The sequence below is a fragment of the Eschrichtius robustus genome, chromosome 2 (assembly GCF_028021215.1).
Source record: "Eschrichtius robustus isolate mEscRob2 chromosome 2, mEscRob2.pri, whole genome shotgun sequence".
Lineage (NCBI taxonomy): Eukaryota > Metazoa > Chordata > Mammalia > Artiodactyla > Eschrichtiidae > Eschrichtius > Eschrichtius robustus.
Genome location: NC_090825.1, coordinates 126,932,288 through 126,950,036, shown reverse-complemented (window position 1 = coordinate 126,950,036; position 17,749 = coordinate 126,932,288). Strand labels below are relative to the sequence as shown.

The 17,749-nt window shown below is 48.3% G+C and overlaps 1 protein-coding gene across 5 annotated transcripts in view; it reads right to left on the bottom strand.

Moving 5' to 3' along the window:
- NDST1 (N-deacetylase and N-sulfotransferase 1) overlaps positions 1 to 17,749 on the bottom strand; it is an 85,288-nt gene that overhangs the window by 32,984 nt on the left and 34,555 nt on the right. For all 5 annotated transcript variants that reach the window (XM_068536213.1, XM_068536211.1, XM_068536210.1 and 2 more), the window contains 3 exons: positions 10,931 to 11,833; positions 4,179 to 4,673; positions 1,227 to 1,314 (listed from right to left, as the gene is read on the bottom strand). In XM_068536213.1, coding sequence (XP_068392314.1) covers positions 1,227 to 1,314; positions 4,179 to 4,673; positions 10,931 to 11,443 — 1,096 coding nt within the window. In that variant the 5' untranslated portion in view covers positions 11,444 to 11,833. The remainder of the gene's footprint in view (positions 1 to 1,226; positions 1,315 to 4,178; positions 4,674 to 10,930; positions 11,834 to 17,749) is intronic.

Genomic DNA, 17,749 nt, shown 5'->3' with positions numbered 1-17,749 from the left:
CCAGCAATCCCAGTCCTGGGCATATATCCAGAGAAAACCATAATTTGAAAAGATACATGCACCCCAATGTTCACTGCAGCACTATTTACAATAGCCAAGACATGGAAGCCACCTAAATGTCCATCAACAGACAAATGGATAAAAAAGATGTGGTACATATATACAATGGAATATTACACAGCCATAAGAAAGAATGAAATAATGCCATTTTGCAGCAACATGGATGGACCTAGAGATTATCATACTAACTAAGCCAGACAGAGAAAGGCAAATATCGTATCACTCATATGTGGAAGCTAATTTTTTAAAAAATGATACAAATGAACTTATTTACAAAACAGAAACAGACTTACAGATAACAAAAATGGTTACCTAACTTATGGTTACCTAAGGGGAAACATGGTGGGGAGGGATAAATCAGGAGCTTGGGATTAACATACACTACCATGTATAAAATAGATAACCAACAAGGACCTACTGAATAGCACAGGGAACTCTACTCAATAGTCTGTGATGGGGGAATTCCCTGGTGGTGCAGTGTTTAGGACTCCACACTTTCACTGCTGAGGGCCTGGGTTCAATCCCTGGTCAGGGAACTAAGATCCCACAAGCCAGGCAGCACAGCCAAAAAAAAAAACAAAACAAAAAAAAATTCTGTGATAAACTTTGTGAGGAAAGAATCTAAAAACGAATAAATATATGTATAACTGAATGACTCTGCTGTACACCTGAAACTAACACAACATTGTAAATTAACTATACTCCAATAAAATTAAAAAAAAAAAAAAAGAAAAACTCGTGACAGTGCTCATCTCTGGGGTGGGTACAATTATAGGGCATTTTCATTTTCTCTGCTATGTATTTCTGTAAAATTCTTAAAATTCAACCAATTCCTTTCTAAAGCAGAAGTAGTATAAAGAATATTAAGAGGTGGTGGTGAGAGGGAGACAAGAGGGAGAAGATGCCCACCCCCTGAACAGCAGAGCCTGAGGACCGGGGACAGATGAGTGGGGGCCATCGTGTGTCACTGTTGTCTCCAAATGCCCTCTGCCTGGGGCTGTGACTGCTCTGTGGGCTGTCTGGCTCTGGGAGAGGCCACAGAGGTCAAATGTGGCCCTAAGGGGGCCCATCCGCCCACCTGCTGACCCCATGGCATAGCACTCCGAGGGTCCGGATGTTGAGGGCCCCTGGAAGTTGCTAGTGGGGGCAGAGCCAGGCCCACTTACCTGTGTGGAAGAATTTCCCTGAGTAGCCCAGGTTGAAAGTGAAGTTTGGGATGTGTGTCCGTAGTTCGTTCTGCGTATCAAATAGGGCCTAGGATAGGCAGAGTGGGGAGAAAGGGGTGAGGGGAAGCCAGGAGTTCCCCGCTCCTCCCATAAGGGTCCAGAAGGGTCCTGCTCCTGCAGGACCAACTACAAAGTTTGCAGGGCTCATGGAAAAATGAAAATAGGCACCCTTGCTCAAAGATTGTTAAAAATGTCAAGAAGTAAATAGCAGAGCATTATCTTGAATGGGCCCCTTCCAAGCATGGGGCCCTGTGTGACTATACAGGTTCCATACCCATGAAGCCAGCCCTGTGCTGCCACCTCCACCAGGCCTCTGGCAAGACAGGACATAGACTCTAGCCTGGTTCTGCCATGCCCTTGAGAAAGCTTTGCAACTGCTCCAGGCCCCCGTTTCCCCAGGTGTGAAATAGGGATAATAATAGCTCCCTCATGGGGCTCTTGGGAGGATTAAATGAGTTACTGCATGTAAAACAGCCTGGCATTTTGGTAAGTGATGAAAAATAGTGCCATTATCATGTCTGTGGTCACTGCCACTGTGAGCCTCATGTCTTCATCTGTCAAATGTGGGAGATTTCACCTCATTGGTGACTGCAAGGCTGATGTCAAAGGACCACGACTTTTCCAGAGACGTACTGTGTGCCCAGCAATGCAATGTTTCCATGCACAGCGCACCCAGTGCTTTGCAAGTCAATGAAGGGATGCTGACACTTGTGAAACAAACATACAGTTGTTCTCTGGAGTCAGGACTCAAAAAAATCCCTACCAGGTATGATGCACAAGGCTGCTAGGAAACCTGTAAGAAGAGCCCGCTATCAGAACACTTTGCAAACAAAAAGTCCTGGCCTTCCTTGGGGCCACCACCGGCATCTTACCAAGGCCATGTACTACCTGATGGACCTTCATGTTCTAGCTGTGTGGCCTTGGGCCAATTACTTCACCTCTCTGAGTCTTAGTGTCCACCTCTGTAAAATGGGATTTAAAACAATACCCACCTCACAGAGCTGCTGTGAGGATCAGATGATGCAACGCACAGAAAGGGCTGAGCACAGAGCCTGGCGCTCGCCAAGCCTTGAATAAGCACTGCTGTTGGTGTCATTTAAGTTGCACTGTACAGCCCGTACTGTACAAGTTAATGAGGCAACATTCATGTCTCTGCAAGAAAAGCTCAGTTGTAGCCAGTCCTTGGGATTAAAGAAAAAAAAAAACAACAACTGTCCTTTCTGACTCAAAAGGATGTTTAAGGCAAATGGGACCTGGCTGGCGTAGAGCTCTGCAGTCTGCACTGAGCTGAGTACACTGAAGAGGGCATCTCTTTTGGTATTCTTCTACAGAAAAGGCCCCAAACTGCTAGCATTCCTCTCATTCCAATAATGGGGAAAATAAGAACGAAGAAGGGCAAGCCCAGGGTTCACAGGAGACACAGTGAGCCTGGCAGCCTGATTTCCTCATGAGGTCGACCCTGGACCAGTCTCAAGGACTCATCCTGGACAGCAAGCAAAGACCTAGGTTACAGCAGGACAGAGCAAGGTTGGGCCACCCGAAGAACGTCCTAAGGAGAAAACAGAGTAATCTTCTTTGCTAGAGGTGGGTCGTGGCATTGCATGAAGCCTCAGAGCTGGAAGGCTCAACAGGAGCCGTCTCAGAACTTTCTTTCAATAGCGGAGCCCTTGAGGAAGTGAAATCTCGGGAGCAAACACAATGGGTAAAGCAGATCAAAGCAACACTGCTCTGTTCCAGAGGTAGAGCCGGGAGGGCTCAGAGCCTGGCATCTGCACATGCCCCCTCACCCCAGCCATCCAGGCCCTTCCCATCCACCCCATCTTGTCATTTCACCGCTGAGGCTCAGACAGGGGAAGGGACTTGCCCAAGTCACCCAGTCAGTTAGGGGCAGATGGGGACTGGAACCCGCGTCTTGACTCCTCAGCAGCACCTGCTCTGCCCTTCTCCTCTGGAGGTGTAAGGAGGAGCAGAGAGTTCACTCTAGACCAAGGCAGGAGGACAATGTACCCCGCCCCCTGCCCCAGCCCAGGGCCTTCCTTCCAGGACCCACGGCCAATCCCAACACAGCACCCACACGGAGGAAAGCATTCCTCTTAATCAAGTCTCTTTTTCAATCCTCCTCCTAACATCAAAAAGAAGTCTTGGTTTGGTGCTAATACGTTTCTAACTCTCACTAATCTCGTGTAAGAGAGGACAGGCCAGCAGTAGGCAGCAGTACTTCGCTAGAATTTAATCCCCTGTTTCGTTTTCATTGGATCTATTGTTATGGTTGCCCTCTATGTATGGCAACTGATACTGATTTCCCCATTTACACTAGTGATGTTGTTCCTTTTGCATACAACTCTGAGTAAAATAGTGAGTAGATGAAAATGGTCTTAATTTGCAGGCTTCTCTTTTATAGTGGTACGTGTGTAAAATTTCATGGTTTGCAAAATGCTTTTACATACAGTTAGTTTAGTTTGGTAAACATTTTTTGAATTAAACACATGCCTTTCACTATCTATATAGACCGCAGTTAAAGTATGCTTTGTATATGATTCAAACTCTAATTCTTGTTTTATGAGTTTTGTAGGAGCTTTGGTACTGACATAAACATTTTTGAGAGTTAAAAATCATGTCTGGATTAAGAGGTAGGTACTCTCTGCACAGCTACCATCTCTCTCTCCATAGTTATATTCTTGAGCTCCATACAACCAGATGCAAAATTCCTGTATATTCAATACTTCAAATAATTTTAAATGGCACTTGCTTCTAATAAGACAATAAAACCAAGTGGCCAAGGGAGGGGGACTGACAGCACAGGGGAGGTGCAGACAGCAAAGTCACGATGGGGACAGTAAGGTCTGAAGGTGGCGAGGCCCACCCTACATGGTCTGGCGCCCCCAGCCGTACCTTCACGTCCTCCACCTTCATGCGCGTGCCCTCCTTGCCCACAAAGATGTCGTCAATGTCCACCAGGATGTAGCGGTCCAGAGGCAGCGAGAGGCGCTTGCCTGTGAGGAAGGCCACGGCGTCGATGAAGACGAGCTTGTGCAGCCAGAAGTTGAGGTTGTTGCCGAACAGCACGCGCTGGATTCCGTCGTGGAGGCCCAGGTCCTGGACCACAGTGGCATGCAGCGCGGCGTGAAGGCCGGCATCCGCGCCCAGGTGCGGGATGGACTCGGACGACCGCGTCTTGGCCAGCAGCACAGGCTCGTAGGTGGAGTGGTTCGACTGGAACACGGTCCAGTCCTCGCCGGGCAGCACGCCCTTCTCCACCTCGCTGGGGCGGGTCACGTACAGCAGCGGGGACTTGGGGTTGATGCTGCAGTCCTTCAGGCCCAGGTTGGAGTGCAGGAACAGGGGGAAACCTTTGAGCTGCGCGCTCAGCAGGCTGTTCTCATTGGCCTACAGCCGGGTGGGGCGGGGCAGGGGGAAGAGAGCCGTCAGAACCACAGCCCCAAGGGACCATGGAGTATCAGTTGTGGACTCATAACAGTCATGTCAACAGTACTCACTAACATTCACAGAGGGCTCGGCACGTTCCTGATCCTGTGCTGACCTAGCGGTGCAAACCCCGCTCCGCCTGTCATCGTAATAGACCAGCTAACACACATGCCGCGCTTACCAAAGCCAGGAACCAAGCTCGTGCACTTGACGTGAAGGGGTGTCGTAACCCTCGCAGTGACCCCACGATGGAGGCATCACTGCCATTCAGTCCCATTATACAGACAAGGAGACTAGGCCCAGAAAGGCTAAGCAACTTGGCCAAAATCACACACAGGGAAGTCTAGCAGTGGAGACCATGGATTCTGCCACCAGACTGCCTGGCCTTGGGCAAGTTATGTAACCTCCCCGCGCCTCAGTCTCCTCTGCTGTAAAACACGGCCAAGAACGGTAAATCCCTCAAGGGGTGATGGAGGAGGTTGAGTGCTGACTCCCACAAAGCGCTTAGAACAGGGCCAGCGGCATCGCCCATTGCTCGTTCAGTCCTCACATCAGCCTCAGGAGGAGGGTTCCTCTGTCATCCCCACTTCACAGACGAGGACACCCAGGCTCTGAGGGTGGTGCTGCCCTGAGTCGCACAGTGGTCAGGACGAGCCACACCTCACAGCCAGATGGCTGACCCCTGAGCCCACACACCTGACCACCAGGCTCCCCTGCCTGGGGTTTCCAAGCTGGCTTTTGTCACAATCCTTTCTTCAGGAGAAATCCTGGGCGGATGCCAACAGAGAAGAGATCAAAGAGGAGGTATCTTCTGGGAGTGTAGGAGCAGACACTCTGCCCACAGTGCTCCCAGCCCCCACATGCCCCCCGCACTCCCAAGGCCACGCCCCAGAGGAGCCCAGCTCCCTGTGCCTCCTTCTCCTCCCAGGACCCACCTGCAGGCAGTACCCACAGCACCCCCCCTTTTCCTCTTCCTTAGACTCACAGCCCCTGCTCCTTATCCCTCACCCTCCCAGCCACCTGCCTCTGGATACAGTACAATTTGTCCTTGTCCCTGTGCCAACTCCTTTTGGTCTTCTTGGCCTGACAAACTGCTCATCCTTCAAAACCCCATGCATCAGGACTTCCCTGGTGGCACAGTGGTTAAGAATCCACCTGCCAATGCAGGGGACACAGGTTCAAGCCCTGGTCCAGGAAGATCCCACACGCCGCGGAGCAACCAAGCCCGTGCGCCACGACTACCGAGCCTGCGCTCTAGAGCCCGAGAGCCACAACTACTGAAGCCTACGCACCTAGAGCCTATGCTCCACAACAAGAGAAGCCACCGCAATGAGAAGCCCGCGCATCACAATGAAGATTAGCCCCCGACCGCCACAACTAGAGGAAGCCCACCTGCAGCAACGAAGACCCAACGCAGCCATAAATAAACAAACAAACAAACAAAAAACATGCATCTACCCTCTTCTCTTCATTGGCCTCCCTGGGACATTAAAGCCTCAGCTGTAGCACTTCTCACCTTGGCTGCTGCACTATCTGTTCAGAGTCTCCCCCACCAGTCTGCACACTCTCAAGGGCAAGTACTATGTCACTTCCACCTTGGATCCCTGGTGCCAGCACAGGCTTGACACCCAGTGGGAGCAAACGCATATCGGATGAGTAACTGGATTTTTAAAAAGAAAGAAGAACAGACAGATCCCAAATACCTGGCACATGACAGCTTTTCATTATGGGTTTCATTTGTTTATCCCACAATTATTCACTATGCCAGGCACTGTGTTAAGTAACAGGGATACACTGAGAAAAACAGACATGGCTCCTGCCCTTATGAACTGTAAAGGCGAGCAGAGAAGAGAGAGAGTAATCAAAATAGCAGAAATATACGTAAACTTCAGTGTGACACATGCTACACAGAGGAGGTTCATAGTCCTAGAAGAGTAGATAACCGGGCATAGTCAGCTGGCTCAAGAGAGGCTTCCTGGAGAAAGGGACTGAGCAAGCATCAACTAGGGGAGAGGTGGGAGCCAAGTTCAAAGAACAGCAAGTGCAAAGGCCCTGAGGTTGGAGAGAGCTCAGCACAGTCAAGGAATATCAAGAGGCCAGCAGAGTGATCAAGAGGGAGGAAAGGAGATGAGGCAGAAAGGTCAGCTGGGACCAGACCTGCAGGACCCTAGAGGCTTGAGTGGGAAGCCATCAAAGACTCCATCAAAGGGTTTTGAACAGAGGGATGATAGGTTCCAATTTGCATGTTAAAAAGATCCATCTGGCCACTGTGTGAAGAATGAGTGGGGTGGGACGAATCAAGAGTGGACAAAGGGCAGCAAATGAGGTTGGAGAGGCAGGCAGAGTGGTACACAGGGCCGCCCTGGAGAGCTCACCACGTGAGCACTGAACAAGGACACTCAGTTTAGGGCTGAGCCCTGGGCCTCAAGTAGAGCTACATCTGCCCAGGGTGCCTTTTAGTAATAACCTTCATGCAGAAGTGCTTTTTTCTAATCCCCACAAAGGCTCTGCAGGGCCCTTGCCTCGTAAACCAAGGAAAGGGGCCTGCATTTGACTCTCCACTCACCAGGAGTACCTGCCAACTCCCACCCTGTCCTGAGCCAGCCTCTGGTGTTGACAGCCCCAAACTGAGAGGCCCCTCCCCCAGCCCCCGGTTCCCCAAGACCACTAAGCCGGCACTGGGGACAAAGGCAGTGGGGGCCAGCGACATTTCAGGCCCTGTCCATCACCTGCTGTGGCCTGGGAGGCCACACTGGACCACAGGCACTGAGGGATCCTATTTCAAAGCCCCGATTCCGAGCTGACTGCCAGGCGCTGGCAGCTCAGCCAGCTGCCCAGCTGGGAGGCATCAAGGAAGGGAGAAAGCCAAGTTGCCGACTGTCCACCCCAGTCTGCAGTGAAAGCAACCATCTGGGGAAGGGAATGGAGAGTAAGCCTAAGCATCACAGAGAGTGACCCCCACTGCGGGCCTCGCCCCATGGGAGGGGAATCCCTCCTGTTCCTCAGCACTGGGGACCCACGCAGGAGACACCAAATCTTCCAGTGGGGTCATCAGGCAGAGGAAGGAAGAGCCCTGATCGGGGAATGGGAGACCTAGTACAGACTTAGGTAGTAACTGGCTGCATGACCTTGGGAACCTTGGGGTCCCCAAGGTGCTTCCTCTCAGGGCCTCAGGTCCCGCATCCGTCGGTCAGTTCGCTCCGACGCGCTCCCCCGTGGTTGGCTTAGAAGGGCTGAGCGTGGTGGTCGAATCTTGGCTCTGACTTATTAGCTGTGTCGGTCTAGACAGCCACGTAACTTTTTGAGCCTTGATTCCTCACCTGAAAATAAAGTGCCCACTTCACAGGGTAGCTGTGAGAATTACATACGATAAGGTCTGCAAAGCAATGAGCTCAGGGTCTGGCACGTAGTAAGCGTGCAATCAAGCATCAGTGGCCCTTGTCAGGCCTCCACCAGGATGTGCTCAACCCCGGGGCACCTGGAGCTGCAAGGCTGAGCCAGGAAATGGGGCTACTGATGAAGACCCGCTCCCACCCTCAGGGTCCTCAGGGGCACATGTTGGCCAAGCCACAAGACAGATAAAGAGCTACCACCAGCCGTGAGTGCTGAGGTGAGATGACAAGGCATGCCACCTGCCATTTATTGGGTGGCTCTGGGTACCAGGCACTGTGCTAGTGCTTCCCTTCCACTGTCCTATCTCCAACGTGGCACAGTGAGGTGGTGCTGTGATTGGCCCCCACTTCACAGATGGGTTGAATATCCTGCCCAAGGACACTCTGCCTATAAGTGACAGAACGAGTTGAACCAGGGTCTGGACTTTTCAGCCCCTGCTCTCCCACTGACCTGGGAATCCAGTGCCAGCGGGCATTGGAAAGTGAGTGTCTCCAGATCCCTGGAGTCCCAAGCCCGATGCACAGCATTGAAGCAGGCCTTGCAGAAAAGCAGAAGGATGCAGCTTGACCACCAGATGGCTCCCTTTAGAGCAGAAAGTCACAGGCCCCTGATCAAAACCAAGGAGGGGTCTTGTCTTACACAGCAGGGTAGGAAGAGCACGGAGACCTGGAATTGCCACTGACCCCACAGGGAGACTCTGAGCACCTCCCTGCCCCTCCTTGGGCCTCATGTTCACCTTCTGTAGAGCAAGGAACCGGGGCCTGATAGGATCCAAGCTATGTTGTACCGACTGTGCCCAATGACCACAGCCCACTGCTTAGTCCCCACAGACTGTGGGAGCTCTGTGCACCAGTTGTGGCCTCTGATGCAAATTCTACTAAATAGAATAAATGGTATTTGAAGTTCCTGGACTCATCCCACAGTGTAGGAATAAAGCCTCTGGAGCCAGACCACCTGGGTTCAAATCCTAGGTCTGTGCTTATTAGAGGTGTGAGTGTGGGCACATTGCTTCACCCCTCTTTGCCTCAGTTTCCTTCTCTCTTAAATCAGATGACATCCACCTGGCTTGGAGGATGGTTTATGAGGGTCAAATGTGTTAATTCACATAAAGCACGTAGGACGTGCGTGGCGCTGGGTGAGCACTCGGCAAGTGTCAGCCATTGTGATGTTTTTCAGGCCTGGGGCTCTGAATCAAGCCTAATGAAGTTCATGGCAGGAAAGGGAACAGAGTCCAGGAGCAAAGGGAAACAGACAATGAAGCTGTCTGATGCTATGCCACTGCCCAGCCATAAACCGGGCCAGCGTTTCCCAGACAGTGAGCCATGAAATAAAGGGTTTTGTCATTAAGCCAGCTGGGGAACAAATCTCACCAGGTTGCTCTACTGCAGGACTTCTAAGGGCCTTCAATTTCTTGGCCCACAAAACCTGTTTTAGTGGCAGAGCAACGCGATCCATTAGTGCATGAAAGAACACAGCCGTGAGAAACCCTCAGCTAGACCAGGCTCCTCCCAGCACGGAGCACGGGTCCAGGGCGAGGCTGTGCCGCCAATGCTTGGGGACGAACGAGCAGCCATCGGTGGACACGGCCCACTTCTGACCCATCTCCTGCTCCTCTCCCCACTCATGCCAAGCAAGAGCCGACCTTGGGACCCGTGTGTTTACTGTCCTCTCTGCCTGGAAGGCCCTTTGCACAGAGAGCCACGGGCTCCTCTCACTCCCTTCTGGTCACTTTATCAAAGATGACATCACTGGTAATGCATTCTATCAAAACCAGCACCAACTGCCCATATCCATCACCCACGTGCCCTTCCTCGCTCTTTTTTTTTTTGTACTTATCACCACCTGTCACATGGTATGTTTATTTGTTCACCGTCTAGTCACCCACCCCACCCACTGCACTGAAATGTCCACAGCACCACAGCTGGGACTTTGCATACTTCGATAACCACCGTGTCCCCAGTGCCTAGCGAAGGACCTGGAACATGGTAAGCATTCAGTAAGTATTTGCTGAATGATGGAACAAACACCCCCGAGCACCCAACTACAGTCCCAACCACCCACCTTGCGCATCAGAGTTCTCTGACCAGAGCCTCTGGATCCCCCATCCCGCTGTTCACAACCTCCTCCCCAAGGACAGCTTCTCCACGACACTTTCCGCAAGGACTGTGGTCCCAGCAGTTGCCCTGGGTACCCCGCGGAGCCCAGAGCAGCTCACCTGTCCACTGGGATCTCTTTCTCCTCTTTCTACCAACGCAAAATGGCTCTGGTTCAAGAGGTACATAAACTCCACACCCCTCCACAGCCAAGAGGAAAGGGCGCAGGACCCAGAGCCCCCAACTGTCTAAGTCCAGGTTCAGATCCTGGCTCTCCCACTTACTGGCTACATGGCCGCCTGTAACCTAACTTAATCCTCCTGAGCCTTGGTTTGCCCATATGCAAAACAAGGACACACCCCATCCATTGGGAGGACTGCCATGAAAGGTTTTGAGGGACCCAGCAGAGCATATGCTCTCCTCCCTTGCACCCATCCCTGGGGCCTCCCTTAGGCACGAGCCTGCTGTGTGCCGGGCCCCATGCGTGGAAGGCAATGCCCTTGTCGTGTGCTCCCAATGAAAGCGAATACTTAAAAAGTACCTACTAGACACCAGGCGCCAGGCGCCTTACCTACACTCACCCACTTACCTTTCATGACAACCTACGAGGAGGCGCTACCATTACACCCATTTTACAGGTGAGGAGAGTCAGACATCCAGTTAGCAAGTGTGGGGATGAGACTCAAACTCAGCTGGAGCTCTCCACAGCTCGGGGACCCGCTCCCCACGTACCTTGAAGAAGCCGATGATGCCCACGCCGTAGGCCACGCAATACTTGTCCAGCAGCTCCCGGTTCCAGGCATCCAGGTTGACGTACTTGAGGATGTTCTCATAGATGATGAGGGCGAAGCGGCCGCGGCCCTTGTCGGTGAGTGTGGGCATGTCACCCTTGCCCGGTGCGATCTCTGTGCGGTACTTGAAGCGGCTGGACTCCAGGATGGCCACCACCTCCTGGCCCAGCTGGGAGTAGAGGCTCTCCACGAACACCAGCACCAACGGGTCCGTGCGGGAAGGGGCGGCCACCTGTATGGGCTTGAGTGGCAGCAGGCGGCTGGGGGCCACAGGCGGCGGGTCCCCACAGTCAGGCTCGGGGGCGTCCACCGAGGGCTCCAGGCCCCGCTTCCAGCCATATAGGTAGTAGGCCGAGACAAAAACGCTGAACAGGCAGAAGGCGAAGAGCAGGAAAAGTACAGCCTGCGGGGACATGTGCCGACACAGCCTGCGGAGGCACGCCAGGGCGGGCATCCTGGCCCCCGAGACCTCGGCCACCGGGGGCCTGGCCGCCCTGGCTGCCCCAAGGCCCCACGCAGGAGAAGACTCCCAAGTTGTCCACCGACCAACAAGTTCACAGAGACTCAGCGAGCAAGGCCCGAAGCGGGCAGTGGCAGTGGCAGTGGAGGATCCGGGCCCCGGCCCTTCCTCCCAGCCAGGGGCACAGTCCGTGGCTGGTTGCGCTCCTTCCTTCCTCCGCGCCCCTTTATGTCACCATGGCAAACCCCCACGCGGTCCTGTGCACAGCAGAAGTGCCCCAGGGCGTTAGGGCCTCCTGGGGGGGCTGGGCAGTGGGCCGAAGGATGCTGGGCATGCCTGGGGGTGCCGCATGCCGCTCGCTCGGTGGGGCCCCCGGGGCTAAGGCTGTGGAGAGAGGAGGAGAGTCAGAAGGCGGAAAGTCAGAGTGTGGGCTCCGGGGGTCCGCTGACTGTGGACCCACAGGTCCTGACCTCGGTGGGCCCAGATTCAATGACCGCTACCCAACCTGAGTTCATCATTTGGGGCCAGCTTGTCAATCTCTCTGAGCCTCAGCCTCTCCATTTGTTGACAACAGTACCTGCCTCACAAGAGGCTGGGAGATTACATCCACTAATGTGTATAAATCACACTGGGCAGTACCTAGCATATGATGTCTACAATGATAGTTGCTATTTATCATAATGATCAGTCCAAGACTAAACCAAGAAAACTCCAGAAGCAGGAAGGACAAAGTGAGACAACAAACATTTGCAAGGCCTAGGAGCTAGAGGTGGAATTCTAAATCACGACCCAACACCACATTCTCACCATCTTCCCCTCACTTACCCACGTGCTTCCCCACCCATTTCTCTGAATGCACCCAGAAGCCCCATCTGACAGACGAAAAGACTAAGGCTCAGGCTAGGACTCAAACTCAGGGCTGTGAGGCATCAGCAGCTTGGCTGTGCTAGGAGCCCCTCTCAAACACCAGTGGTCTCATCTGGAAAGCACCACCCCTGCAGCATCGGGTTGGGGCCAAGGGATAAGTAAGTAAACCTGTCAGAGGAGCCCGGCATAAGCAACACTCAAGAAATCGCAGCTGGAGTCAGCTCTACCCACCACCAGAGCCTCCCATCAAGCCTCTTAGATAGCCTCAACCACCAGAGGACAGACAGCAGAAGAAAGAAAAACTACAATCCTGCAGCCTGTGGACCAAAACCCACAGTTACAGAAAGATAATCAAGATGAAAAGGCAGAGGGCTATATATCAGATGAAGGAACAAGAAAAAACCCCAGAAAAACAACTAAATGAAGTGGAGATAGGCAACCTTCCAGAAAAAGAATTCAGAATAATGACAGTGAAGATGATCCAGGACCTCGGAATAAGAATGGAGGCAAAGACTGAGAAGATGCAAGAAATGATTAACAAAGACCTAGAAGAATTAAAGAACAAACAAACAGAGATGACCAATACAATAACTGAAATGAAAACTACACTAGAAGGAATCAATAGCAGAATAACTGAGGCAGAAGAACGGATAAGTGACCTGGAAGACAGAATGGTGGAATTCACTGCTGCGGAACAGACTAAAGAAAAAAGAATGAAAAGAAATGAAGACAGCCTAAGAGACCTCTGGGACAACGTTAAACGCAACAACATTCGCATTATAGGGGTCCCAGAAGGAGAAGAGAGAGAGAAAGGACCCGAGGAAATATTTGAAGAGATTATAGTCGAAAACTTCCCTAACATGGGAAAGGAAACAGCCACCCAAGTCCAGGAAGCACAGAGAGTCCCAGACAGGATAAACCCAAGGAGAAACACACCGAGACACATAGTAATCAAAATGGCAAAAATTAAAGACAAGAAAAATTATTGAAAGCAGCAAGGGAAAAACGACAAATAACATACAAGGGAGCTCCCATAAGGTTAACAGCTGATTTCTCAGCAGAAACTCTACAAGCCAGAAGGGAGTGGCATGATATACTTAAAGTGATGAAAGGGAAGAACCTACAACCAAGATTACTCTACGAGGCAAGGATCTCATTCAGATTCGGTGGAGAAATCAAAAGCTTTACAGACAAGCAAAACCTAAGAGAATTCAGCACCACCAAACCAGCTCTACAACAAATGCTAAAGGAACTTCTCTAAGTGGGAAACACAAGAGAAGAAAAGGACCTACAAAAACAAACCCAAAACAATTAAGAAAATGCTCATAGGAACATACATATCGATAATTACCTTAAACGTGAATGGATTAAATGCTCCAACCAAAAGACACAAGCTTGCTGAATGGATACAAAAACAAGACCCATATATATGCTGTCTGCAAGAGACCCACTTTAGACCTAGGGACACATACAGACTGAAAGTGAGGGGATGGAAAAAGATATTCCATGCAAATGGAAATCAAAAGAAAGCTGGACTAGCTATACTCATATCAGATAAAATAGACTTTAAAGTAAAGAATGTTACAAGAGACAAAGAAGGACACTACATAATGATCAAGAGATCAATCCAAGAAGAAGATATAACAATTATAAATATATATGCACCCAACATAGGAGCACCTCAATACATAAGGCAACTGCTAACAGCCATAAAAGAGGAAATCGACAGTAACACAATAATAGTGGGGGACTTTAACACCTCACTTACACCAATGGACAGATCATCCAAACAGAAAATTAATAAGGAAACACAAGCTTTAAATGACACAATAGACCACATAGATTTAATTGTTATTTATAGGACATTCCATCCAAAAACAGCAGATTACACTTTCTTCTCAAGTGCGCACGGAACATTCTCCAGGATAGATCACATCTTGGGTCACAAATCAAGCCTCAGTAAATTTAAGAAAATCGAAATCATATCAAGCATCTTTTCTGACCACAATGCTATGAGATTAGAAATCAATTACAGGGAAAAAAACGTAAAAAAGACAAACACATGGAGGCTAAACAATACGTTACTAAATAACCAAGAGATCACTGAAGAAATCAAAGAGGAAATCAAAAAATACCTAGAGACAAATGACAATGAAAACACGATGACCCAAAACCTATGGGATGCAGCAAAAGCAGTTCTAAGAGGGAAGTTTATAGCTATACAAGCCTACCTAAAGAAACAAGAAAAATCTCAAGTAAATAATCTAACCTTACACCTAAAGAAACTAGAGAAAGAAGAACAAACAAAACCCAAAGTTAGCAGAAGGAAAGAAATCATAAAGATCAGAGCAGAAATAAATGAAATAGAAACTAAGAAAACAATAGCAAAGATCAATAAAACTAAAAGCTGGTTCTTTGAGAAGATAAACAAAATTGATAAGCCATTAGCCAGACTCATCAAGAAAAAGAGGGAGAGGACTCAAATCAATAAAATCAGAAATGAAAAAGGAGAAGTTACAACGGACACTGCAGAAATACAAAGCATCCTAAGAGACTACTACAAGCAACTTTATGCCAATAAAATGGACAACCTGGAAGAAATGGACAAATTCTTAGAAAGGTATAACCTTCCAAGACTGAACCAGGAAGAAACAGAAAATATGAACAGACCAATCACAAGCAATGAAATTGAAACTGTGATTAAAAATCTTCCAACAAACAAAAGTCCAGGACCAGATGGCTTCACAGGTGAATTCTATCAAACATTTAGAGAAGAGCTAACACCCATCCTTCTCAAACTCTTCCAAAAAATTGCAGAGGGAGGAACACTCCCAAACTCATTCTATGAGGCCACCATCACCCTGATACCAAAACCAGACAAAGACACTACAAAGAAAGAAAATTACAGACCAATATCACTGATGAATATAGATGCAAAAATCCTCAACAAAATACTAGCAAACAGAATCCAACAACACATTAAAAGGATCATACACCACGATCAAGTGGGATTTATCCCAGGGATGCAAGGATTCTTCAGTATACGCAAATCAATCAATGTGATACACCATATTAACAAATTGAAGAAGAAAAACCATATGATCATCTCAATAGATGCAGAAAAAGCTTTTGACAAAATTCAACACCCATTTATGATACAAACTCTCCAGAAAGTGGGCATAGAGGGAACCTACCTCAACATAATAAAGGCCATATATGACAAACCCACAGCAAACATCATTCTCAATGGTGAAAAATTGAAAGCATTTCCTCTAAGATCAGGAACGAGACAAGGATGTCCACTCTCACCACTATTATTCAACATAGTTCTGGAAGTCCTAGCCATGGCCATCAGAGAAGAAAAAGAAATAAAAGGAATACAAATTGGAAAAGAAGAAGTAAAACTGTCACTGTTTGCGGATGACATGATATTATACATAGAGAATCCTAAAACTGCCACCAGAAAACTGCTAGAGCTAATTAATGAATATGGTAAAGTTGCAGGATACAAAATTAATGCACAGAAATCTCTTGCATTCCTATACACTAATGATGAAAAATCTGAAAGAGAAATTATGGAAACACTCCCATTTACCACTGCAACAAAAATAATAAAATACCTAGGAATAAACCTACCTAGGGAGACAAGAGACCTGTATGCAGAAAACTGTAAGACACTGATGAAAGAAATTAAAGATGATACCAACAGATGGAGAGATATACCATGTTCTTGGATTGGAAGAATCAACATTGTGAAAATGACTATACTACCCAAAGCAATCTACAGATTCAATGCAATCCCTATCAAATTACCAATGGCATTTTTTATGGAACTAGAACAAATCATCTTAAAATTTGTATGGAGACACAAAAGACCCCGAATAGCCAAAGCAGTCTTGAGGGAAAAAAACGGAGCTGGAGGAATCAGACTCCCTGAGTTCAGACTATACTACAAAGCTACAGTAATCAAGACAATATGGTACTGGCACAAAAACAGAAACATAGATCAATGGAACAAGATAGAAAGCCCAGAGATTAACCCACGCACCTATGGTCAACTAATCTATGACAAAGGAGGCAAAGATATACAATGGAGAAAAGACAGTCTCTTCAATAAGTGGTGCTGGGAAAACTGGACAGCTACATGTAAAAGAATGAAATTAGAATATTGCCTAACACCATACACAAAAATAAACTCAAAATGGATTAGAGACCTAAATGTAAGACTGGACACTATAAAACTCTTAGAGGAAAACATAGGAAGAACACTCTTTGACATAAACCACAGCAAGATCTTTTTGGATCCACCTCCTAGTGTAATGGAAATAAAAACAAAAATAAACAAATGGGACCTAATGAAACTTCAAAGCTTTTGCACAGCAAAGGAAACCATAAACAAGATGAAAAGGCAACCCTCAGAACGGGAGAAAATATTTGCAAACGAATCAACGGACAAAGGATTAATCTCCAAAATATATAAACAGCTCATTCAGCTCAATATTAAAGAAACAAACACCCCAACCCAAAAATGGGCAGAAGACCTAAATAGACATTTCTCCAAAGAAGACATACAGACGGCCACGAAGCACATGAAAAGATGCTCAACATCACTAATTATTAGAGAAATGCAAATCAAAACTACAATGAGGTATCACCTCACACCAGTTAGAATGGGCATCATCAGAAAATCTACAAACAACAAATGCTGGAGAGGGTGTGGAGAAAAGGGAACCCTCTTGCACCGTTGGTGGGAATGTAAATTGATACAGCCACTATGGAGAACAATATGGAGGTTCCTTAAAAAACTAAAAATAGAATTACCATATGACTCAGCAATCCCACTACTGGGCATATACCCAGAGAAAACCGTAATTCAAAAAGACACATGCACCCCAATGTTCATTGCAGCACTATTTACAATAGCCAGGTCATGGAAGCAACCTAAATGCCCATCGACAGACGAATGGATAAAGAAGTTGTGGTACATATATACAATGGAATATTACTCAGCCATAAAAAGGAACGAAATTGAGTCATTTGTTGAGACGTGGATGGATCTAGAGACTGTCATACAGAGTGAAGTAAGTCAGAAAGAGAAAAACAAATATCATATATTAACGCATGTATTTGGAACCTAGAAAAATGGTACAGGTGAGCCAGTTTGCAGGGCAGAAGTTGAGACACAGATGTAGAGAACGGACATATGGACACCAAGGGGGGAAAACTGCGGTGGGGTGGGGATGGTGGTGTGCTGAATTGGGCGATTCGGATTGACATGTATACACTGATGTGTATAAAACTGATGCCTAATAGGAACCTGCAGTATAAAAAAACAAACAAACAAAACAACTAATACTAAACTTTCATTGGGTTATTTGTATGGAAATATGTTAATATAAATGTTTCAGACATTACATGAAATTTCTAAAAATC